This window comes from Natrix helvetica (genome assembly GCF_964273705.1).
Source record: "Natrix helvetica genome assembly, chromosome: 1".
In the NCBI taxonomy this organism is placed as follows: domain Eukaryota; kingdom Metazoa; phylum Chordata; class Lepidosauria; order Squamata; family Natricidae; genus Natrix; species Natrix helvetica.
In genome coordinates this window covers 206,806,847-206,833,346 of record NC_138548.1, presented here as the reverse complement: position 1 = coordinate 206,833,346, position 26,500 = coordinate 206,806,847, and the positions used below count along the sequence as shown (strand labels likewise).

General features: G+C 41.8%; 1 protein-coding gene across 5 annotated transcripts in view; it reads right to left on the bottom strand.

Moving 5' to 3' along the window:
* The window catches only part of RAPGEF3 (Rap guanine nucleotide exchange factor 3), an 82,266-nt gene extending 75,023 nt beyond the window's left edge, over window positions 1-7,243 (bottom strand). The window contains exons 1-2 of one of the 5 annotated variants that reach the window (XM_081939789.1): window positions 855-869; window positions 173-250 (exon numbers count right to left, since the gene is read on the bottom strand). In XM_081939789.1, coding sequence (XP_081795915.1) covers window positions 173-178 — 6 coding nt within the window. In that variant the 5' untranslated portion in view covers window positions 179-250; window positions 855-869. Of the gene's footprint in view, window positions 1-172; window positions 493-526; window positions 773-854; window positions 870-7,228 lie in introns of those variants that run through there. The other 4 variants (XM_081939788.1, XM_081939790.1, XM_081939793.1 and 1 more) reach the window with 4 other exon arrangements.
* Window positions 7,244-26,500: the final 19,257 nt, after the last annotated feature.

The window sequence follows — 26,500 nt, the reverse complement described above, 5'->3', positions numbered from 1 at the left end:
AACTTTTGAAGCGTTGGGACGACCGGGTAGCCGCAATGTCTTTATCTTTCTTTCACGGCAGGTTTAAGCCCAGCTCCTTCTGTGCCGGAATTCTGCGCCCACCTTCCTATAAATCCGGCCGTGGAGAATCGCAGACAGCAGGAATCTCCCCCAGAAGGCGACCCACGCTTACCTTCATGTCCGGTGCCTGGTCCTCATTGAGAATTCCGGGCGCAGCGGAGCCCGCAGCTTTCGGGAGTCACACGCAACGCTGTTAGGATAGCAGCGACATGGGATCATGGGGCGGTGGAGTCGTTAACAAAGCGCACGAGCGCGACCTCTTTGTGGTTTGAAGTTGCGACCCGGTCGGTGCGTGCTCCCTGGAAAAATGTTTCGCCGGCACGCCCGGGAGCCACCAGGATCTTCTCGCTCTTGGCTTCCTGCTCTCTCTCTCTCTCTCTCTCTCTCTCTCACACACACACACACACACACCAAACACAGCGAAAGGGAAAAGGAGCGCGCGCGCGCACGTTCCTTGCTTTCGCACCTTCCCTCTTCTGGAGCCGCGGGACGGGAGCAAAAGTAGAAAAAGCGCCGCCAAGGCTGCCGCCAGGAGAACCTTTGGCCCTGAGCCCAGAAGCATTCAGCTGGAAAAGCCCGGGAGCAACTTCCCCCACCCCTTCCCCCAGCTCAGAACCTGGAAACGGGCAGGCAGCGACGTTTCTGGTAGAGCGAGTCGCGAGCTCAAAGCGGCCGCCGGCTTAGGGGCTCCCCTGAAAGAGGCCGATGGGAAGCACAAGGCGCTGCCAGAAGTCATTAAGCCGACCCCCGCCGCCGCCGCCCTAGAGAAATCCACGGGCGCTCAGAAATCCGACCTGCCTCGTTTCTTTGAGCCTATCGCCGCCAGAAAACCACACGCGATTGTCCACAGATCTTTCTCTGTTTGGGGGTCTGACTTTGCCTCTCAAGAGCTCCGTTTTACCCTACGGGTCGTTTTATATCCCCAACCTTCACCTTGCAAAGTTACTGGGGTGAGGGAGGGGGGAAATTCTGTGACTAAGGGAAACTTGAATTTGAGTCTCCTCGCTCCTGTTCGACATTGGAAGCAGTGTATACACACACACACACACACCACCGTGGCTCTTCCGTTTCCCCGTCCTGTTCTTTACTATTGTCCTACTGTTTGTACTGTATTGTCTTTTTCTTCGAAACATGGTGTGTGTTGTACCCTTATGGAGCAACCTGCAAGACAGGATGGGCTGATTATATGGAGGGCACTGAGCAACACCTGGCCACAGGATAGCAGTAGACCCATTATGTTTTTTTAACCCTTCCCAATCACAATGCTGTTTGTTTCGCTGTGGAATAGCATGTGGTGAAGCTCCCACACTGTGCTTTACACTTTAGAACCCTGGAAAACATGGTTTATTGAAACAGCTGTGGTTAAACCAGAGCATAGAACATGCATGAACTAATGCGCTCAATAACAATTATCCGGTCTAAACATCTGGCTGACTGTGCAAGGAATCATAGTGTAGGTCCTGTAGGAGAACCAGTTTGGTGTAGTGGTTCAAGGATCAAGCTAGAAGCCTTGAGACTGTGAGTTCGAGTCTCACCTTGGGCACGAAGCCGGTTGGATGATCTTGATCCAATCATTCTCAGATCTAGAAAACAAGGGCATGGCAAACCAAGATTTGGAACTCTTGCCCAGAAAATTGCAGAAACCTGTTCAGGCAGTCACCATGAGTTTGTAGGAAGTTAGCACCCACCCCTCTCCTAGAAAAATGAAATATTGTAGGAAATATTAAAAAGGCACAATATTACATTTCCCTGGATGAGAAATGGAGAAACGTGCTTTTTTTTAACGCAGGAAGCAGACACACTCTTAACAGACCCCACCGTCCTCAATAACTCACAGCAGATGTCAGCACTTAAGAGATAGCTAGGTCTATTCATAAGCAAATGCCCTCACAAGATCCAACAAAGGTAGGATTAGCCCTCTATCCATCTAGCAACAGAACTCACCACATGGCATCTGTGGAGATTACATCACCCAGCAAGATTAAACCAAGCTTGGGACTCAAGACACTACAAAGTTATTCCTGCATGGCCCCATGGGAGACTGACAACCAATTAGAATACATTTCTAACACAGCGACAGGAAGCTCCAAGGCGGGGCCCAAGAGAGGGTATAAATCTCTCACCCATGTGCTTTTTCTCTTTTTTGCCCAGGACCTCAAAACCATGTGATCCTGCCCAGCATTAAACCATCTTTCCAAGCAATCTCCATGTTTCCAGTGTCTTTCTCTCTGTTTGGAACTGAACCCAGATGGAAATTTCTTCCAACAATTCCACACTGACGCAAGGCACCAAAATAATTAAGAATAATCGAACTGCGGTTTGTTCTAAACAGAAAGCTGCTGTGGTTCTTCTATTGCACGCTGCAGTAAAGTTTTGTGTAGTGGTGAAAGCATCAGGTTGAAACTCTGAGTTCCAGTTTTGCTGTAGGCTTGAAGCCCACTTGGAGACTTTCAGTCAGTCAGTTAAGGTGCTGGTGTCAACTGACCTACATTATCTTTGCAATCATGTTTTAAAAATGTCTATTTTCACTAACTAATAATAATACAGCCCAATAAACATAAATACAGGAGCATGTGGTTGAATTTTTTTTTTCTGGACTAATGGTGCTACACCACTGATTCAGCTGGAGGCTTTCTTCCTTATCTTGTAGAAGAATCTACAGTTTGCTACAGTTTGCAGAGTTGATATGCAGGAGCTTATGCAAGGAAATTCAACAGGCTCGTAAGGCAGGGGTATCAAACTCAAGGTCGGCCTGCAGGGTGCTTAGATCTGGCCCTCAGTGCCATCCTGAAAACAGCAAAGGGCTTGCCCATGGTGCCTCTGCCAGTATGTGGCCCTCCTGAGCTCCATTTTCCCTGGCAGAGGGTTACAGGAGGCCATCGCAGCTAAAAACGGAGCTTGCGAGCCTGTTTTCGCTGGCAGAGCACTTGGGCCACTGTAGGCATCCCTGACATGAGTGATGTCAAGCTGGCCACGCCCCCCCAAGTCAAACACAACCCTGATGCAGCCCTCAAAGAAATTGAATTTGACACCCTTGTCGGAAGGTAAGAGGTCAATGTGTCACTGCTTACAAAGCTGATTCAGTGGACACACTATTTAAAGAACGAATCACTGGAGATTGGAGTATTAGTGGAGGAAATGCAACAGATAAATAATAAGTGAGCCTAGAACTTATGTGTCTTGAAAACTTATGCCCACTGAAGTGCGACATGTGATTAAACAAATCTAAAATGATGGGAATTCAGTGCCACTCCAGTGTTGACATCTAAGGCTTAGATTGCACAACATATAATGCACGGTGTGATTAGGTATACCGTGACTTCCTCAACTGAAACCTAGGTTAAGATGCAGTTATACAGAAGCACCATTGTTACCAATGGTTATTTGCTAATGAATTTAACTTAGTAGTCAATTTACAATCTCTCAGGGATTGTAAAAATCAGAAACAGGAGCAGTTACAAAATGGACTTGCCCCGGCACGTTATGTTCACTTCCTTAACGCAGGAAATAAATTATCTTCCATCAAATTCAGAGACGTTATAATCCTTGTTTAGACTAACAGGGTGGTTTGCAAACCTGATTAAGTTTGATTGTTAAGTTGAAACTAGAGTCACATGAGCGCATAAAGAAGTCACCCAACCGAACCAGTCCTGCTATGAAATGTCACCACCTTACAAGTCAAATCACCCATTGAAATGATGTGATGCCAGCCACAAATCACGGGATTCAGTGATCCTGTGCAGCCCTAAACCGACTGATCAGCAAGGTAAATACCAAGCATCAGGTTTCATAACAAAACGAGAGCTACCATTTAGTCCTGTTTCATGCCAGTTTCTTACCGTCGTGAATGAGATGGGACAGGTAGATTAGACAATTATTACAAGGTTGGCTCCGACAATGATAAAATCTTGGCTGTCAGCTGTACTCGGCTGCTGCAAGGAAGAGGCCAAAAAAAATGTACCCGCTGCCTTCTAAGCATTGGGATTTTGCCTCTTTGAACTTGTATTCCTCTTTTCCATGGCTTACATGATTTATTATTATTATTTCGCGGGTAGCACTTTCTATTATCAAAAGCTTTTACTTGATCGGTTTAATTATAAGCTAGATAATACCCTTTCCTGGGCCCTTGTTCAGGCATACCCTCCACACTAAGCCATATAACATGGCTTACAAATTACAGTGGTTGACTTTGTACAAAACACTAAGTTGAGACCAAACAAACTATATTATTGATTCGCCCAGTGTGTTGGTTGTAAGTAATTATAAATAGGCTAAGAATATTTAGCAGCCTGAATGATCAAACAAATGGAACATGAAGAAATACCCAATCCAGCTGTTCTCCCCCTGCTTGGTCCTAGATCTCAAGAGAAGGAAGAAAAAAATTCTTTTCTGTTATCTGCTCCCTGATTTTTTATTGGAGATGCCCAAGAACTGAATTTCAGATGTTCCACATGAGACACGGATGCTCCCATTAGAACTGTGGTCCTTCCCCTGGCATGGTTACCAAATAGCATTTCCCTGGTCCCTATTCTATTTGATTCTTTCCCTTTATCTCCTCTAGTATGATAGCTTACTATGATGCTGGCTTAGTCACTTTTTGAGAGCAGCCCCAGCGATAACTTTTCCACTAAGTGCCAAATCCTTATCAGTAGAATGCAAGACTCTTGCATAAGGTTCACTCTTGGCATAAAAGCAGCACTTAATTATATAAGACCTCTTAATTTCCAAGGACGAAAAAAAAGAGGGAAGACATGTTTAGAATATCATCAAGTACAGTAAGGTAAAAGCAGTATTTAATTTTTAATAATGGTCAGAAACACTTCTCCAGATCTAAAGGCAGCTTCTGAAATATTCAAGGAACTAGACTTGAGAATTATAATACTTTATTTACAGTCACAGACCAAAACACGACCACTACAAAAGAGACACAGCAGCCAGTCACCAAAAGCCCAACTAAGGGAGGTTACAGCTCTCTCCTCTAATGGTCACAGCTCTCAAGAAAAACCTGGAAACCTGAGAGGTGATGTATGAGGAGACATCCCCAAGGCAATGCACAAACAAATCACAGCCATCAGGACCAGAAGGGACTTGAGAATTAAAACCTGAATGAAATAATTTGATTGATATTTATAGAAGGACCAAGGGATAAGGCTTATACAACACCATATCCTAAGTCATAAATCCTTGGGAGAAATTATAGTAATATGCTATACAAACCTGCTAAACTAAGTCCAACAAACTACTGACTTTTAGTATGAACCCAGCTACCAGATCTGAGCAGTAAACATCTGAACTATCAATAGACAGCAGCAAATAAATGCTTTATTACTAACTAGCAGATTGGACCTGGTGGTTCTGGGCTAGAAGTCCAAGTGATGTTCATGAAGACCCCAGGTTTCACCTGTCCCAGGTAGGACTGGGAGAAATACATTTCATGAAACCTTTTGTTGCTGTCAACTAAGACAGGCAATATTGAGCTGGGACTCAAAGCCTCTGATACAAAGCTGGGTTGCTCCTGTGTCAAGCAGGAGCGCTCCAATCACATTAACATTGGTAGATTGTTGGCAAAAAAGTGTTGTAAAGATAAGCAAGTATACAGTGGAAATGCCAGTGTGATCTTAGCAAGAAAATTCAGACTGAACCACCTGATGGAAATATCAACAGCGGATTGCTGGGGCTAGAGACCCTAAATGCCCAATGCTGAATGGATTGAACATACATTTATGTATGAGAGACCCAAGGGTTTCCAAACACTAAATCTGTTCAATGTCAGAAAGTTTGGGGATGCCAGCGGTAATGTTTATCAAATTAATTTTGTTTAACAAAGAGCTTGGTGAATCTCTAATTACACAAGGGATTCACAAACTCTGTCCAATTCAGCCTTGCTGCAATGGGAGTTGATAACCATGTTTAAAATCAACCTAAGGTTTTAAGATTGTGCAAAATCTTCAGAAAATTTGTTCTACCATTGCAGATACATTTTGAGCTGAGAACAGCTCCTCTTTCAAGCTTGAAATGCCTACTAAAAAATTGAAAAGCAACTTGTTTTGAATGCAATCAACTTTTTATTCTCACAGCAGGGCATTTGAAGGAATTTTGAAAATGTTGCATGGAGTATTTACATTTGTAAACACAAATATAAATCTTTCTGTAGTATCTTTTAACGTTGTAGGCCATCCAAAATGTTAGAGAGTTAGGCAGTCTTCTCAATTCAATAAAACAAATCGTTTGGTGCATCCCTGTTAGGTACAAGTTCTAGTTTGAAGGATCATGAATTGCACCTCCTGGTCAGGTTTCTCCTTAGCTGATCTTTACGGACCTTCAAAAACCAAAGGAAGCTCCTGACAGTAATTAAACAGGTGGGAATACAAAACACTCTACGCAATTCCAGGACCACCATTGCTACTTGCTGCTAGGACCTTCCTTTCTAGGGAAAATTGGGTCATTTGCACTCTTGAGAACAAGGTCAGTAGTTGTAGGGGATGTTGATGTCCTCTGGGACTCTTTAAGGACACCACACATAGCTGCTCTTAATAGGACTGAAGAAACATTCAGAACTCCTGTCTAAAGTACCTTGTTTTCCTTTCCCTGCCCCACCTGTTTCTTTGTTTGTTTTCTTCCTTGCATATTTTCAGAAACTGTTTATTATTATAGAAGCTGCTCTGGGAGCTTTTCAGATGGAAACCAGGGTAGGATTCCTACAAAATATGCTATGGACAGGGATGAATGCATGTAACTCTAGAGGTTTTTGAACTACCCCAATGTAGATGAAACTGTTGGGGATTTGCATCTGGAGGGCTGTTTGTTGTCCAGCCTTGTTATAGATGCAATTGATACCATCAGCTTTAGAAACCCCTTCTTAAGGGACCTAAAATAAGGAGACCAAGAGTGAATGGGCCACTTCTCAGATGAATAAATTGTTTGCTTTTCCACCAACTGTTGAAAACACATTATAGGCTCAACATGAAACCCCAAACCCATTCCTGATTTAGGGACAACACTAGCCATTTTAACCCTATTATTCAGATTTGAAGAGGGACAGGTTCCTGAGTTTCCCAGGCCAGAACAATTGGGGAGGGATACTGTTGGAGACAACTTCTTTTCCCTTAGTTAGTACAACAGCCACAACAAAGGCCAAATAATGAGTCAAGCAAGAACCCAAACTTACCTTTAAAAGAGACTAGGATTGCATCGGGCTGCCTGTAGCTTGCAGAGAATGGGTGTACGTGCTATCCCCCAGCGCGAGTGGTGCAATCAATCTAATCTCTTCCTTTCAAAGGCTGGCCTCCTTTGAGAGAGTGAAAGGTGGGAGGGGGGGGCTCAAAGAGACAGAGGGTCCTGAAGAAGGTTCAGATTTCACAAAGGGGAGGGGAAAGAAAGTCAAGCCTGAGAAGCTGCTCCTTTTCAATAGAAGAGGTGGGGGGAGGGGGTAACCTCCCTGAAAGTCACCTTTGCTAACTAAGAGCCCAGTTTATCAGCTGCAGAAGGTATCATCCTTAGTTGGAACCCAACCGAGGTGGATTAAATGTTTTCTTTGCTCATAGATATGTAAAAAGATAAAAAGTTCCCCTCACACGTATGTGCTAGTCATTCCTGACTCTAGGAGGCGGTGCTCATCTCCGTTTCAAAGGCGAAGAGGCAGCGCTGTCTGAAGACGTCTCTGTGGTCATGTGGCCGGCATGACTAAACATCAAAGGCAGATGGAACGCTGTTACCTTCCCACCAAGGGTGGTTCCTATTTTTCTACTTGCATTTTTAACATGCTTTCAAACTGCTAGATTGGCAGAAGTTGGATCAAGTAACTCATTCTGTTACGCAGTGCTAGGGATTCGAACTGCCGAACTTTCTGATCGACAAGCTCAGCATCTTAGCTACTGAGCCACCCTGATATAGATAGATAGATAGATAGATAGATAGATAGATAGATAGATAGATAGATAGATAGATAGACAGACAGACAGACAGACAGACAGACAGACAGACAGACAGACAGACAGACTACAAAAACTGAACTAGGGGACTAAACATTTATGAAATGCAAAAGCTACAGCAACCACATGGACTTAGCTTTACAATGAATGTAGGATAAGAACAGAATAGCTCATATGCCCCAAGTACACCCATATGTAATATGGCACCACTTTGCCAGCTATCTATTCCAGGATAATATCTGCAGTGAGAATGAAATCGAAAGATTGTATTAGTTACATTTATAGGCCATGCTAGGCCATGATTAATTTAACCATAGTTTTGTTGAATAAGCCACAATAGGAGGGATACATACCCCATACTAAGCTATAGACCACTCAACTGAATTTGGACTATAGGGCCTGGATCTAATTTTTACAATTCAAAATAGTAATAGACTTGATTTACAAAACACAGTCCTGAACTATGCTATGGCTTCTGAAAGAAAGGTGGCTGGGTTTACAAGATACCTTAGGTCAGGGGTGTCAAACTGGGGGGCCGTGGGCCAGATGCATCATGCGCAGGCCACGCGCACCCCAGCTCTGTGAAAGCGAAAAAACATTGCGAAACATCAGGTGATGGCAACACGATGCAGTGAGTTTGACACCTGTGCCTTAGGTTAAAAGAAAAGTTTTTGTGCTCTTAACCCAGATGGTAGCAAACTTCAAGTGCCACTCATTTGCCTTCTAAATCATCATGCAAGTGGGAAAAGCTTGAGTACTATACTGTTCCCAGTTTGAGAATTATACTATGAAGAGGCAATAATGAATCCTACGGACAGTTTGTACTCCTAGTTGTTTACATTTGTTTTACTATTATGGGGATTGTGGAAAATTGGGATAGATGGGTAGAACTTGTATATGGAGTTGCACACTGTGGATAGCTTTGAGAATAGTGTACTGTATTTGAGAATACAGTATATAGTATTTGAAAATACTGAGAAGATGCCTGTTTTATGATCTTTTAAAGCACAAAACACATGGGAGCATGTATGGCTCCAGACAGAAATGGTTAGTGTGTGGCTCTCACTATCCATTCAGATAGTGGTCTTTGTGCAAGGCAGCTGGTGCATTACATTTATTAGGCTTGGCCTTTGACAAAGTTGAGTTAATCTCGGAGCTAACCCTATTGTAAACTATTTCGCAAGATATCCAAAAGGCAGGATAAATTCGGGTGGATTAATGCTTTCTTTGACTTATGGGCTAGTACTATATCTCTGCCTTTCTCTTGGCTACCCTTCTGGATGCAGGGTAAAGGCTGCCTGTTTTTTTCCTAAACCAGCCTGAAATAACACTACTGAAACACTGAACACTGAAATAACACTACCTTCAGGCTAAAGCCCTTGCGTTAAATTGCATCTAGCTTATTTATTCATATCCTGCATTTATTATATTCTAGAAATAACTCAAGGTGGTGAACATACCTAATATCCCTCCTATTTTCCCCACAACAACAACCCTGTGAGGTTGGTAGGGCCACGAAAAAGTAATTGCCACCAAATCCCCCAGCTGATCTTCATGCCTAAAAGAGGACTACAATTCACAGTCTCCTGGTTTCTAGCCTGGTCTTAACCGCTAGATCAGGAATGTCCAACCTTGGAAACTGTAAGACTTGCAGGGGGATTCTGGGAGTAGAAGTCCACAAGTCTTAAAGACACCAGGGTTGCTCTAGACTAAACTGACTTTTACCTTATGTTGATGGTAGCTTTCATCAACAGATTTTCAACCACATCACTGAACTTTTAACATCTGTATCGTTTTGAAATGAAACATATAATGCTTGCCCTTCCCTTTGGAACTGTTGGGAGAGCAGCATGTAACATCTTTGAAATTTTGGAAACTTTTAGGGCCCAGATATACAGTATTATATCTGTATATAATACTGGGACATTTGTTTTTGGTTTTGAAAGCTGATAGACATAGCTAATTAGTATGTAGTTACATTTTGATACCAATCACATGAGAAACAGACGTTATCACATTACTTGAATATGAAAATTGTGTGCCAGATGTTTTATTGCAGTGTTCATATTAAACAAGGGGTTAGTACATTAAATCAGTTGATTGCCAATAGCTGCTTTCAGGTTTTTGAAATACTCTATTTTGAATTTGCTGTGCTTATAATATCTGCTTGGCACTGTATACAATTAAATGTGTATTGACTAACAAATATGGCCCCAATTTAACAGCCTTCAATTACCTGTGATGGTACCGTCTTTAAGAGGTGCTGCACTGGAAAAATTACTATATAATATTACACTTTTTCACAGAATAATTATTGTTTAACTTGGGATATGTACTTGTGCAGTGGTGGGATTCAGCCTGTTTGCACCTATTCGGGAGAACCGGTTGTTAACTTTCCAAGCAGTTCAGAGAACCGGTTGTTGGAATAAATCTCATTTTGTTTTTTCCAATTTTTCAGGGCTAATCCTGTAAGGAAGGCAGGAAGGAAACATTCTGGTGTTGTTTCTAGCCTAATCTTCATTGCCCTGTTTACAGAAACTGGCTCTCCGGTTAATGCTTATTACATTGTAACAGCTAAGGCAAAGGGCCCATCGACCTGAGTGACATTGAGTTGGCCATGCCCACCCAGCCACATGACCACCCAGCCACGCCTACCCAGATGGTCATTAGGACAGAGAACCGGTTGCTAAATTATTTGACTCACACCACTACTTGTATGTGATTTTGACTTTCATACGTCAGAGACAAAGAGTGGAATATGAGATGGGAAAAAAGCAGTGAAACTATTTCCCATCATGGCCTGCAGATACAGTCACAAGTACTGTAGATTTAACAGATTAACAGAGTTGGAAGGGATCTTGTAGGTCATCTAGTCCAACCCCCACCCAAGCTATATAGGTTGCTGGAGCTTTTTGCATTCTTCACAAGTTTCCCACATCTTTTTGCATCCCTCCTTTTGCTTTGTTCATCAAGGTACTCTTCTACTCCCCCTTAAAAGACACTTTAGTACAATCATTAGGCTGGCTGGGAATTCTACAGTATGAACTGGAATCCCAACCTGGCTATCACAACTACGGTAATTGAGTATGATCCCATTTGAACAAGTGGAGCCTGTGACAGCAGCTTCCATAAATGCCAGGCAGTGTGCTATAACCAACATTGCAATATAGGATATGCTCTTGAGAGTTGTAGACTCTTCCAGGGAAAATAAGTTAAAAATGGAGCCACAAGGAGTTGGTTCTCACATTGCACTGAGGTATAGTTTCTTTGAACTGGCATTATACATAATTCCTGTTCTTGAAGTCTTACACCATGATTTATGAGCTGTGGTGGTACAATGGTTAGAATCAGTGCTGGGATTCAAAGAATTTTACTACCGGCTTCGTGGGTGTTGTGTGGCTTGGTGGGCGTAACTTTGTGGGCATGGCAGGGGAAGGATACTGCAAAATCCCCATTCCCTCCCCACCCCACTAACCTGCTTTCCAGCTCCGTTCTCCTGTTCAGGGCAACAAAAGAAGATCAACTGGGAGGATGGGAGGCAGCAGGGCGGAGGCCAGCCTATTTGCCGGTTCTCCGAACTACTCAAAATTTCCGCTACCGGTTCTCCAGAACCTGTCAGAACTGGCTGAATACTACCTCTGGTTAGAATGCAGTGATGCAGGCTACTTCTGCAGACTGATGATTGCCAGCAGTTTGATTCTCACCGGCTCAAGGTTGACTCAGTCTTCCAAGGTTGGTAAAATGAGGACCCAGATTGTTGGGGGCAATATGCTGACTCTGTAAACTGCTTAGAGAGGGCTGTAAAGCACTGTGAAACGCTATATAAGTCCAAGTACTATTGCTATTTACAGTATATTCACCGTGTCTCATTTCACCCCTGATGGTAAAGGCAAATTCTAGCATGAGGTCCTTAGTGCTCTCTGAACTTGTTTGTTTTCTTGCAGATGTTTCATTACTAAACTATGTAATATCATCAGTGCTAGAAGGGAGTGGGGTTTGCTCTTTTAGCACTGATGGTGTTACCTAGTTTTACCAAAGAAATGTCTGCAAGAAAACAACCAAACTCAGAGAGCACGAAGGACCCCACAGTTCAACCTTGAGCTACAAATATTCTCTGCTATCAGTACAAATTCTGATTTAAGACAAAGCTAAACTCAGCTATCTCTGCTACTTTTGCTTTCCTAAGGATTGGAGAAAGGGCTACATAAAGAAAACTTAACGTGCTACGTTAACACTGGAAGAAGGATAACAACATAATATAAATAAATCAAGCATTTTATAAGAACACAGTTTTTATTTGTTTTTCTAACCTCCGTAGGACATCCTCATCATTACAGCAAGACTGCTGGGTTTTTTCTTCAGTATTTACCCAGCTGTGAATACCTAAACCAGCAAAAACTGGGCAGTAAAAGAAAGGATGCATATAATTGTCCCATTAAATCAAGCACTTAACTCTGTTCAGTCTCATATGATCAGATTATTTCACAAGCTGTGCCTGAATCATCATTAATTGTTTACAACAGCAGCCAAGAACAGCCTCAGGTAGGTGAGTATTGGGCTTTGCCAGGAAAAACAGAACAACTTGGAAGGAGGTGAAGTTTTCAAGCCAAGCTTTTTAAATTGTCCTAAATGAACTGTCATTTTAAAAAGAATTTTTAAATTCTTTGAGGAATACCAGTTTTTCCCCTTTTATCCTGCACTTTTAATCATCGCTTTAATGAGCAGCAATTAGCAAGTGGTTTCCCCCCCCCCCCTTATGCCTAAACTGACCAAAGGTGCACCTGTTGACTTCTACATCCAAAAATGGCTGTTTAAAAAGACAGGTGTGGAACAAGCCAGATCTTTTGAACTGGTCTAATCTTAAACCTGATACCATCCAGATGAGATGGGTCTGTTTTCAACTGTCTAAATACTCCCCGGTTGAGGGTTGTTCCTGCTGGTTGGAAATGCTTGGAAGTTATAGTTCAAATGCATCTAAGCAGGCACCAGGTGAGGAAAAACTGGTCAGGGTTATTAGGGAAAGCCCTGATTTCACAAAGCCCGTGGTTTTCTTTGGTTGTGTTTACACAATCTCCTGAACTGCAAGCTGGTTTACCCCATACCCGGGGGTGGGCTGCTACGGGTTTCAGGAGAACCCGTACCTAATGTTATGACTGGTTTGGAGAACCTCCAAATCCCACCCCTGGCTGGCCCCTCCCACCCCAGCCTTCCCTTCCCAGGAGTCTTTGCACGTCCCGTTTTGGATGTGAGGTAAATGCAGGGCCCATGCGGAAGCTCAGGGAGGGTGGAAAATGGGCCTCCCAGAAGTTCCAGAAGGCCAGCCTCCAGAGGGCCTCCAGAGCCTGGGGAAAGCAGGTTTTGCCCTCCCAGAGGCTCGAGGAAAACCTCCGGAGTCTGGGGAAGGCAAAAACGACATCCCCCCTGCAGTGCAGGGGGGCCACGCCCACTATGCTCACACCCACCCAGCAACTAGGCAGAGAACCCATTGCTGAAATTTTTGAAGCCTACCCCTGCCCATACCATTTCTGGTTAGTCTATGGATTAATGCCTGTGCCATCCCCCCAAAACTGCATTTTGTTGAATAAACAGCTACGCATTAGAGCTGTTGTATGGAGACTGCCTTTGTTGCTTCCCGCTTCAAATCCTCAAACCTCTCCTGCCCTGCAAAAGGTGGTGCTTGTTTGCTATTCCCTTGGATTCCATGGCAGAGTCCAAAAAAATTTAAAAACAGGGAGTTTCTCACGCCTTCCTGAAATGCCAAGGATTAAATCTGATTCTTCCATGAATTATGCCAGTGAGACTTGAAATGAACATTTTGCAAACATACTTGAAACCCGCCTCCGTCCAGCCAACATTTGGGAGATATATTTGTACTTAATTCCTTCCCGAATGGAAAAAGCCTGTTTTCTTTGCTCCCTCCTGCTATAGATAAGAAACACATCTAGTTTGTTTTTGTTCCCTTGAGGCAGGCGTGGCCTGTTAGCTCTCTTTTCCATGCTCTCTGACCTTGGTGCAGATGCAGGAGATAAATATCAGGAACAGGGAAAATGGGGTGGTGGTGGGGGACTTTTTAGTGCTGGTAAGGCAAGGGGTATTTCTGGAAAAAAAATGGATTCATAATCCTGTAGGGAGGGGGGAGAGCTTCTTTCCATCCTGGCAGCTGGATCAGGCAAGCCACACCATTGTAGAAATAATTGTGAGAATTTTGAAAACTTCACAAATCCAGATGCTGCAAGCTTGATCAATGGGAGCAGTTAGAGAATGGAGCTGGGAATACATCAAATTGATTTTTCTGGCCTTTTTAACCCCCACAAAAAAAAAAAGAAGCTTTGGGTGGCAAATGGTTAGTTTCTTCTCTCCTTGTACATTCAAAGCCATCCTGACTGGAAAAGTACTGTAACTCTAGGCCACAGATGATGTCTCTGGTTCACATATGGATGCTCTACAATAGCGTTGAAAATTCTGGTTTGTTGAACAAACTAGAATGCTTTGGTTCATTTGAGCCACCAACCATGCTTTAAAGCCACAACAATTAAATCAGAATCAAGTAGACCACAGAATCAAGTAGTAGACCATTAATAGGACTGGCAGATCTAGGTTGCAAACAACCCAGAAGGTTGAGAGACACCAAATTCCATCTTGTACCTGTCCAGATTGTTTGCATCCTGGGCTTAACATTATAGTGCAAGGTGTATTTTTTTTCATGGTGCAGAAAACAAGGGTGGGGGGGGGAGGAGAAATGAATGCAGACCATTACGTTTTCAGAACAAATTAAGTTCTATTGGTTTCTGTTGTAAATCTGATTAAATTTGAATCCAACCCAGGTATTCAAAATAAAACCATAAGCATTTGCCTGCCTTTGTCCAATTCTATAGTGTGGGTGGATAAAACCTACAATATGCAATCATAGTTATTGACATCTGAAAAAGAAAATCACATTTATGTAAGGTTGGTAGAAGGATGTTTTGGATGAAGCATGTATGAAAAATAGTTGCTTACAGCCAAGTGAAGGAGGACCTCTTGTGGAAGGCCTGTAGTATCTCAGGTCCCTTTTAACATTTCTGGACAATGCATTCCATTAAGGGGCACAATGATCTTTCCTGCTACTGGTCTCATCTTAAGTTAATCTTGGAATCTACTTCAAGGTCTCCAGAGAAAAGAGACAAGATGGTTTCTATAAAGCATTATCTGCCTAGTTTATTGGCAAAAAGGCAGAAGTATTGTATATGTTACATGTATGGGGCTCAGAAGTGTGAGGTTAAAATCCAATGGTCTATACAGTATTTTACATTTGAGGAAAAACAAATAGTACTTTGTTAATGCATATTTCTGATTTCAAGTCAGCTATTCCTATTTGAATTCTTAGAGTCCATCACATACGCAATCTTCTTTAATAAAAACTATTTTAAATTATAGAGATTGATTCTATACATGTCTCTTTTTTTGGGTAATATCAAATGTATACACAAAGCTTTATCTGAATTTCCTCAATCCCATTGGTTTTTATTATGTTAAACTAATTAAAAACCCACCCCAGTGCCTGGTCCCTCTATATCTGTAAACATTTAGTGACAACTTAATTCTAATTTGTTTGACATCGGACCGTATTTGCTGTTTGGCATTTGCTAATTAATATGCCATGTCCCACAACTCCCTTAACTGGGACATAAGTAGGTACTGTATTTAGAGAATGCCTAAATCTATTTAGAAGTTCAGCAATGGTCCAGCCCTTCCTACTTGATCTTCTAAGAAAAGTCTTGGGGAGATAGAGTGATCAAGAAATCCAGGATTGTAACTATAGGCTGATGACTACTTGTTTTCCTAATTCAGGGGTTAGAAATTACTCCTACAAACACTTACAACCAGCAAGTAGAGCCTCTGGCATTCATACTCTGAACATTCGGTCACCCTCCCAATGCTTTCCCACATATAAATAAGCAACGTTCTAAAAAACACTTTTTGAGAGCAGAGCTTACATTCTCCATACAGATGATGAGTTAGCGTCTGGGGTTTACTGCTATTTTCCAGGACCTGTCAGTCCTGTCTGTGTGACCTTCTGGATGCCAAGAATGCTTCCTGAATTATTTGCAGGGACCTACTAAGGGATAGCCATCTCCTTCATTGTTGCTTTTCTTGCTTACTGTGGTTGTTACTTTCCTTAAAAGGACTCTGAGAAAAAAAATTCTTGTGGGGCATTTAAGCTGGAGTGGGGGAGAATTGATGTGACAGTGGCAGCTTGTCTTTTGTGGCCATACTGGTGAAGTAAATCCACATTTCAAATGCTTCTCGTCTCTTCAAGTGGCTTTCTGTCAGAGACCAACTCTCCACTCTGTAGAGCAGGATAGAAAAGATGTAGGATCTGACAAGCCTGATTTTCAATCTTAGGCTTATCATCTTCTTCTTCTTCTTCTTCTTCTTCTTCTTCTTCTTCTTCTTCTTCTTCTTCTTCTTCTTCTTCTTCTTCTTCTTCTTCTTCCTCTTCCTCCTCCTCCTCCTCCTCCTCCTCCTCCTCCTCCTCCTCTTCCTCTGCTTCTTTTTGAAATGGACCATGCTGGTGAAGGGGAGGGGAGAAGGAAGTGATGCCAAGGGTAGGAACCTAACGAACTTGATCCTAACAATTCATCTTTTATTGCTGAGGAAAGAACTTCCACAAGGGTTGTTTTTTGAAATTACCATATTTTTAGAATATAAGACACACTTTTCCCCCCTAAAAGAGGGTGTACATTTGGGTGCGTCTTATACACCAAATGTAGCCCTACCCATTCACCAGCCTCCACCCTTTGGCCTCTGTCTCCCAGCAATTTGCCTCCTTACAGCAAACAGCCTGTTTCAGTTTCAGCTTCAGCAGAGCCTGATTAGCAGAAGCAGCTGATTGTCGGTTGGATTGGCCTCCCAATGATTAGCTGTTTCAGGCTGCAGGGATTGCCATTGCCTATTGCTGCCTCCATACACCCATTTTCGGCCTCTGCATCCCATTTGTGGCCTCTACGTGCCCCATTTTTGGCCTTCGTACACCCCATTTTCCGCCCATTCCGATCCCCACTGCCCAGAACGGGCAGAAAATGGGGCACGTGGAGGCAAAAAAGGGGATGTGGAGGCTGAAAATAGGGCGTCTGGAGGCAGCAATAGGTTATGGCAATCCCTGCAGCCCGAAACAGCTGATCATCGGGAGGCCAATCCAACCAACAATCAGCTGCTTGTGCTAATGAAGCTGTGCTGAAGCTAAAACTGAAATGGGCTGTTTGCTGTTTGGTACAAGGAGGCAAATTGCTGGGAGGCAGAGGTAGATTTTTTTTCTTGTTTTCCTCCCCAAAAGCTAGGTGCATCTTATACTTCGGAGTATATTCTGAAAAATTTGAGGAACAAAAAAGTGTGTGTGTGTGTGTGTGTGTGTGTGTGTGTGTGTGTACCTTCAATCTGTACCTTGGTTTTGGTATCAAATCAACCAGATTTGGATCACATCCAGAAATACCTGAACTGGATTAGATCATTCCCAAAGATCTCAATTAGGGCCTCAAACCATATTGCTTAGAATTTGCACACCTCTGGTGTTTACTCATTAGATATATGCAAAATTCCATGCCTCAGGAACCTAATATGCCAATTCAGCAGAACATTGTGTTTTCCCCCTGGAGTACAAGATTTGGCTGTTGTGGGAACGACTAATCATTTTCTCGGAGTGATTATTCCAGAGAAGAAGCGGTTCACTCTGTTTGGATGTAGTCTAACCTTGAAACACTTCCAGACCACAGAGTCTTGCATTCCATTGCCACATATTGATACAGCTTCATCAGAAGATGCTGAGATGTCTGCGGTATTTGAATCTGGGTTTAGCTTTAGTGACTGCATAACATGATATTTAAAATGTGACTGTCCATATTGCAATCTCTTCTTCTTCTTGTGCCATATCCATCATCGGACATTGGTGATCATGTTGACAATCAACAGACGCACGAAAAAGTGCTGTTGAGTTTTGTCCAAGCCAATCCCTTAGATTTTGAAGCCATGTTGTTGTTCTTCTGCCTGGACCTCATTTGAGTTTAATTTTTCCTTAGAGGGTTAAGTGAAATATGCTGTATTTTTCTAGGTGTCACATCACATGTTCAAAATATTCTAATTTTTGCTTTTTTATGGTTTTGATGATTTCCCTTGGCTTTCCCAGGCGGCTTATCACCTCCTCATTTCTGATTTTGTCAACCCAACTTATACATAGCAGCTACATGTAAATCCACATTTCAAATGCTTCTCGTCTCTTCAAGTGGCTTTCTGTCAGAGACCAACTCTCCACTCTGTAGAGCAGGATAGAAAAGATGTAGAATCTGACAAGCCTGATTTTCAATCTTAGCCTTATGTGGTGGAATCTCTTGGATACCACCTCCTCCTCCTCCTCCTCCTCCTCCTCCTCCTCCTCCTCCTCCTCCTCCTCCTCCTCCTCCTCCTCCTCCTCCTCCTGAAATGGAGACTATGCATTTTGAGCAGAGAAGCTGAGAAATTTCAAGGTGACATGTTCAAGTGGTTGAAACTCTGTCCCCTTTTAACCAGTGCTGTATGTGCAATGCATGCAAAAAAAAAAAAAAAAGGTCGGGTTTTGAACATGCAGTCACAACCAGCATTTTAGCTTTCTTGCACCCTTTCACACTACAGATGCACCTGGAACTACAGCTCATTTTAGCCGTTAAATTCAACTACTGTTTTATGAGCTTTTTTTTTACTCAACAGTGCAGTCTTGAATATATAACAGCTTCATTGCTGGCTTGAACACATGACCATCAGTCTATTTATATCAGGGAGGGGAGAACTAATTAACATTGAAACTACTTTGACAATCTTTAATATTTATTAACATTAATTGCTTATGCAAGCATGGTTGAAGTACATGGAACATCATCAGAGTTGGAAGGGATCTTGGAGATCATCTATTCCAACCCTCTGTTCTAGCAGGAGATCCTATACTGTTTCAGACAAAGAGCCCTGATGGTATATGATTAAAAAGAAAGTGGGGGTGGGTGGGAACCCCTAAGAAATTACTTTGAGTTCCTCTTCTTCAAGCCTTAGGGTGAAATGGCTGATTCAGATATTGTACTTCCTGAGCCATATATTTGCTTACACATATGCACAAGTGTAGCATGTGAACCAGCCAATTATGGGGATTGGCAGCCCTTCCTTCACTAGCAGAAGAAAGTCTGGGAGTTGCTATCCATCAAGTCAAAACTAATTGTAGGAGATCAGCATAAGATCAGCAGAATGACAGCCTTTGCTTTCCTTCCTGCACATTTTCTGAGGAAGCCGTGATGGGACTGGGAAGCCTTCACCTGCTCAGATATGGCATCCAGCCAGGGTTTGTTTAGCCATAAATTGCTCAGTAAATCATAATCATGGTTTTCAGAAGACTCTACATCATAAACTATGGCTTACAAGCAACAGAAGTCAGGTTTGTGCAGCATCCTAAGACAAAACCGAATGTAAACAGGGGAGGATGAACTCTTCGGCTCATTGAAGAGATTTAATAAACCAAGAATCTTAATAAGCCAGGAAAAATTAAGCAAACATTCCTAATCTGGAAGGAAGGAAGCAGCAGCCATTAGAATTAGGGTGTGGGGGGGAGGATCCATTCCCTGAACCTTTTGAACCCCTGGCGGGGGAGTGGGTATTAACATTTTTAATTAAGTATTTGTGCTGCCTCAAGCATTTTCAATAATGTAGGGTGTTCATTATAGAAATACCTGGGACAGTGCTGTGAATTTGGCAAGCTCCAATTTCATGTTACTCCCCTCTCCCCATTCAACAATAAGAACTTTTTTTCAAGTTGATTCATATTTTTTGAAGATTCAGCATTCTTGGTGGGTTTTTTTAAAAATCAGATTTAAGTCCCTTCACTTGTGATAGGAAAATAATATTCACACTGACATCAACACTTTCTTTCTTTCTTTCTTTCTTTCTTTCTTTCTTTCTTTCTTTCTTTCTTTCTTTCTTCTTTCTTTCTTTCTTTCTTCTTTCGCAAGCATATGGCATCCACAGAGATTATGCAATCACTGATGAGGAACAAATGATTGAAAACGACTAACTGGGATTTCATAAAACTAATGGGCAGCAAAAGAGGAGCTATTCCAAAACAGCTCCTGCTTAAGGCAGGCTTCCAATGAACCTACATTGCAAGTGACAGAATTGAGGCCTCAGCTATGCAGGAGAGAGTAACTAGACACAAAATCTTAATGCTGAAAGGGGTTATAGGTAGTCCTCAACATATGACCACATGTGAGCCCAAACTTTCTGTTGCTAAGTGAAACATTTGTTGAGTTTTACCTCGTTTTACGACCTTTTTGCTATATTTGTTAAGTGAGTCACTGCAGTTAAGTGAGTAACACAGTTGTTGAATGGCTTCCCGTTGACTTAGGAGGTCAGAAAAGAAGATCACATGACCCTGGGACACTGCAACCATCATAAATATGCGTCAGTTGCCAAGCGTCTGGCTTTTGATCAAGTGACCATGGGGATGCTGCAGTGGTCGTAAGTATAGAAAACGGCCATAAGTCACTTTTTCAGTGCTGTTGTAACTTTGGTCACTTAATGAGCTGTTGTAAGCCGAGGACTATCTGTATTTAGTTCAGTGTCTCATAGCCTTCACAACTTTAAAATGTGTGGACCATCTCCAAAATCTGATATGATTTTGCCAATATGATTTGCCAATATGATTTAGGTAAATCTAATCCTTTCTCAGTACTGGAATCCAAACTTAAGCATCTTCAACAGATGGGGAACAAGAACTTTTTTAAAAAGTTTTTTATTTTTTTTATTTTTTTACAAACACATCAATGCATGAACAGTGTGGCATCTGGATGTCATACATTCTAATACAAATAAAACTAATAAAATTAATCATAATGATTACATTCAACCAACTTATATATTTCTAACAGTAATACCTAATTATATTAAGTTGCAGTCTGTCATTATTCAAGTATTTCATGTTTTGTCTTGTTATTGCTTACTTTATTATGTAAAAATGTATACATTAACATTCCCTCTTTCTCTTATTTCTATCTCTTATTCTAACTTTTAGTTAGGACACCCTTTTTTAAAAGATGTTTTCTTTCTATCCTACCTAATTTCTGACTAGAAGAATTATGGGTACAATTCTTTGTTGGATTTATGGGGGATAAAGTAGATATTGGGGAGGAACAAAAGAGATGGAGCTGCTCACAGAAGACAGGGCTAAGTTTATCCATTGTGCAAGTAAAAACTCCCTTGACTTAAACATAAATCCTGTTGTAGTAACATAGAAGTAATTTGCCACTGGCTTCTTTCATTATGTCTGATTTCCCACTCTCATCTGCAACTTGCCATTTCCTGCTGATCTCCCACCCAAATATGGCAGCAAATAGTCAGAGATAAAATAAAATCTCATCTGTTTGTATGATATAATTATAGGACTGTCTATCTTAAGTCCCCAATTGAGGATGATGATGAAGAAGAAAAACAATAGGTCATCCATGAGAATAAAAAGGGAAAGAAGTGCCTTTCATAGCCCAACAGAATTGCAAAATACATTGCAAAGGCCTCTTTTATGTTTATGTAAAATGTACTTTTGTTTATTCCATAAATCTACATAAAAATGCTTCGGGAAACCACATAAGCCAACCTTTCCCTCCATGGGAAAATCAAGGCAATCACACTTTAAAATTTTAATATATTTCCAAGTAGACTACTATTATAGCTTCAAGCTCAGCTTTCACATGAGACTGGTTAGTATTTGATGACCTTTTACTTAGGGGGGCATTTTTCACTTGCTGGTGGCTTTGTGCCAAACCACAGGCTGTGAGAGAGGATGGGGGAATGGGCTAGGCCTCTTCAGACCTCCTAAGGTTAGATAAAGACAAAATAAGAATTTAAAGCTTTGCTGAATGAATCTCCATTAAATAAAGGGAGTCAACCTAATGAGCAAACAAATAAACCTTTAACCAGTTGGATCAGTACCATGGACACAATTTGGAAGCTGTCATTTACAGCTCATAGAGACACAACACTTGTAACAGGTTATATACCAATCTGCCCTCACCACCACCACCCAAAAAAAAAAAGTAGTAAATGAATCAGTAGTTCCACTTTTATATTTAAGACCTCTTTTAAACCTCTCTTCCTCTTTTATATTAAAAAAAAAGCAGGACAAGTGTGCAAGTTACTATTCTCATAGTAAGGATCACAAACTTCCATCCCACCCTATCTCCATACGCACTGAATGTCCAGGCTTCTATTATATGCAAGGAATAGTCACACGGTTGGACCTTATAGAGGTGATGCAGTGGTTGTTGGCTACTTCTGCTGAATGCCGCAGTTCGAGTCTCACCTGCTTAAGGTTGACTCAGCCTTCCATACTTCAGAGGTAGGTAAAATGAGGACCCAGGTTGTTAGGGGCAATGTGTTGACTCTGCAAACTGCTTAGAGAGAGCTGTAAAGCACTGTGAAGTGCTATATAAGCAAGTGCTTTGGCTATTATGATTCATCAGGCAAGTCTTAGTGATTTGTTAAGCTAACAGCCATATTAGTTTATGGTATCTGCCATCTCAATCCAGCTCTACAGAAGGCCAATAGAATCAGGGCCATTGAACTTTCAGAGGAGCTAATTTCCCAGAACTGGTAGAGCAACGGAGATGGCATGCCTTGTAGGGGCTATTAGGTAGCATTGCCTCAAGAAGGGACCTGTGCCCACTCTGTGTGACCACAGGCAACAGGCAGAGACATCTGGAGGGACAAGTAACCTGGTCCTCTGCCATGAAGGGTTTTATGAGTGATGACCGGCACCTTGAATGGTACCAAAAATCTGACTGAGAGTCATGGGCACAAAAGTCACAGCAACTACACTATGTATGTTTGAGGCCAAATGAAGATGGGTGGCCAAATGAATTTGCTTCAATAAATAAATACTATTCTAAAGTTTTCAGGGAGAAGACCAAATCCAGAAGAATTAAAAAGACATTTCCAAAAGTGAGAAAGGGGGGAGAGGAAACAAAATGAGGGCATCTACTTATACAAGGTAAGCTGATTTTTACAGATTGAGACCAATGCCCATCAATCCCAACTAGGATAGCCAAAGGTCAAAGATAAAGAGCATTGTTGGTTGGCCAGTAACTTCTCAATGAGCTCCTTGGGTACCAAAAAAGCAGAGTTTCTTCCTGGCAAATAGAGGAGTATGCCAACTCATACAGTTTGATCCATTAGCCTCCCATCACGCCAGAGAAACATTACTACAATACTCTTGAAGAGACTAATTATCTATTGTACATCACATTACTGGCTATCTTGAAAACAAAATTATACATAATTGGTATAATTTATATGTCAAACACCTTGCCTTGGCTTCCTGTTTCCTCCGTCCTTGTGCTTCATCTTTCATGCCCTACCAGCCTCCACCCTTACTTTAGACTTACTGTATTTCTTATTCTTCAGGCTGTTTCTTTTTCCAAGCCACCATTCCTCAACCTGCAGCCTTCTGAATGTGTTGGTCTCATGGCTGGGGATTAGAGGAGCTTTAATCCAACTCATTTGGATGGTGGGGAAAAGGTTTTCAACCCATTTCTCAACTCCAAATTCTGAACCTTTGAAAATTCATTTTCATTTCTCCATTGAATTATCACTTTATCAGTCCTTGACCTGACCACGCTGTTCTACCTGTCTTTGAACTAGCATCCATTATTTTTTCTGCCCTTTTTTTGGCTCAAAGCTGAAAATATCTACACTGTACTTTATAAAAGCCCAAAAGCTAATTCTTTCCCTCTGCAGCTAGAAGGTTACATTGCATCAACTCTACTAGTAGGATGCTTGTATCCCCAACTGTTATGCTTACAACATACACATGTTGTCTGCATGCCATACAAGTGTGGCAAGAGACACAAAACTTTCCTGTAAACTTGGGTGAAAGCAATTCTTTTTACTTGACAATGGAGGTGCTAGCTGTTTACAGATCCTGACCATTATCCAAAGCTTACAAAGGTAGAAGTTTTCCATGCAAATATTGAAGGAAGCAGAGAGATTGGTATTTCAGAAATAAAATTGTTATGGAAAATAATAACTGTTATGCTAAGAATTCAGGGTGGAAGTCTCCCATCTGGTAATAATGACAAAGGTATGTCCATATGTGAGAACAATAGATACAAATATTGTCACTTAGCAGTGATGCTTGTTACATTCACAGGTCTCAGTGTGGGTGTATTAGACTGTTTGGATTATATATTGCATAACTAACTCTTACCATGTACTGAAGCTGAAAAATTATTTTGTTCCACATGTGTGCTACATCTGGAGTACATTATATCCAGCCTTTCTTTCATCACGTGCAAATTAGATTCCTAAGCCATCTCGCATTCCAAATCTGTTTAGGTTTTGTCTGATAGCAATAGCAATAACACTTAGACTTACAGTATATACCGTTTTACAGCCCTCTCTAAGCAGTTTGCAGAGTCAGCATCTTGCCCCCAACAATCTGGGTTCTCATTTTACCCGCCTCTGAAGGATGGAAGGCTGAGTCAACCTTGAGCCTGGTGAGATTCGAACTGCCAAACTGTAGGCAGCTGGCAGTCAGCAGAAGCAGCCTGCAATACTGCACTCTAACCATTGCACTCCCATGGCTGATAGCTATATCATCTGCTCACAGACCAAGCCATGGAAAATACTATACTGTTTGTGTAGCCTATAGAACTCAATCATGTCCCTGCTATTTGTAAGTTTTCACTATTTATATGTGCATTGTTAAGCTGTGCAAAGATTTGTGCAAGTGTGTGCTTGTGAGTGTAGTGAGTACATTAACACGTTCAAATTATGCAATCCATGCTGCCATGTATCACATTGTCTATGAACTACCTTCAGAGTAACCAGTCCAACGCAGGTGATTGTCAGCATCAGTGTCTCAGACAGCCCAAACTGGGTCATGCGTATATAGCGTGCATATTAGTCAGAATATAATTTGAGTTAGAGCCTAATTCAGAAGATCTGACTGAGTGAAAGCAACACATTAGTAAGCAAGTGCAATGCCACTCCTTCAAAGCAATCTCTACATTTATGGGATTCAAATAAGCTCTTCTCATCAAGAGGCGGGGTGGTGTAGTGGTTAGAATGCAGTACTGCAGGCTACTTCTGCTGACTGCCAACTGTCAGCAATTTGGCAGTTCGAATCTCACCAGGCTCAAGATTGATTCAGCCTTCCAATCTTCTGAGGTGGGTAAAATGAGGAGCTTGTTGAGGGCAATATGCTGACTCTGTAAACTGCTTAGAGAGGACTGTAAAGTACTTTGAAGCGGTATATAAGTCTAAGTGCTGTTGCTAATTGTTGTGGTGGTGGCATAAACAGATTTGTATCTAGAAAGATCTTATCAGAACTCATATTTTTCAGAACTCTAGGGATTTTTAAATATATTTTTAAATATATCATTATTCATGATAGGATGAAGAAAACATATTGGTTATACCTTATATAGAAGAATATGTTTTGTTCCAGAAGAAAACCAATTTCCTTCTTAGTAAATAGTTCAACCGTCTTCTCTTAATATCAACATCATTGTCATCAGCTTGAATAAATTTACTGCAGGATGAGGGTCTCTTAATTGAAGTTTATAGAATATAACCTACATGCTGGTCCTGTAAAGTTTGGTAAATACCGTATTACACGCACCTTCCCCCCCAAAAAAATAGCGTGGAAATGTTGGTGCTTCTTATACACCAAATACAGCCATTTTTGGCCTCCTGAGGCCCTGCCCCTGCATCCCATTTTTGTGAAAAATGGGCAAAAAATTGGCCACTTTTCACCAAAATGGGGGTCATTTTGCCTTCCCCCACCCTCCAGAAGCACTCTGCAGGCTTCAGCAGGGGTGGAGGAAGGGGAAAATGTCCGTTTTGGTGAAAAACAGGGGCATTTTTGCCTTCCCCCAGCCCTGCTGAAGACTGCAGAGTGCTCCTGGGGGCCAGGGAGGACAAGAACTTTTTTTTCTTAGTTACCACTTCGAATCTTGTGTGTCTTATACACCGGTGCGTCTGATAGTCCGAAAAATACTGTAGGTGTTTTTTGGACTTCCAAATGAAGTCCAAGAGAAAGTGATTGGCTCAAAATCATTCAGCCAGCTTTTGTGTCTAAGTGTGAACTGGAACCTGTGTCTTGCCACTCCTTTAAACATTATACCGACATTGACCTTCTTTCTTAATGTTCTCATCATACACTAAATAATAAATAAGTAGTTAATTTAGTGACAGAAGTTTAATCTCGCTGTGCTAAAAAGGGAGGTCAAGAACAATGCAGCAAGCAGTGGAATTTGAATCTCTGCTTATGAGCGCTGCACTTCATTGGAGCTAGACATGTTTCATGCCAGCTTAATAATTTTGTAAATGTGTTCCCCCCCCCCCCCATGCTGCTCTTTCTCACAAGAATTTCAGAGCATATCTTTTGTGCAGGACTTCCATTCTCTCCTGCCATACATAGGTGTGAGATGCCAAAAGAAACAGAACCACACAGGGCCATTGAGAAG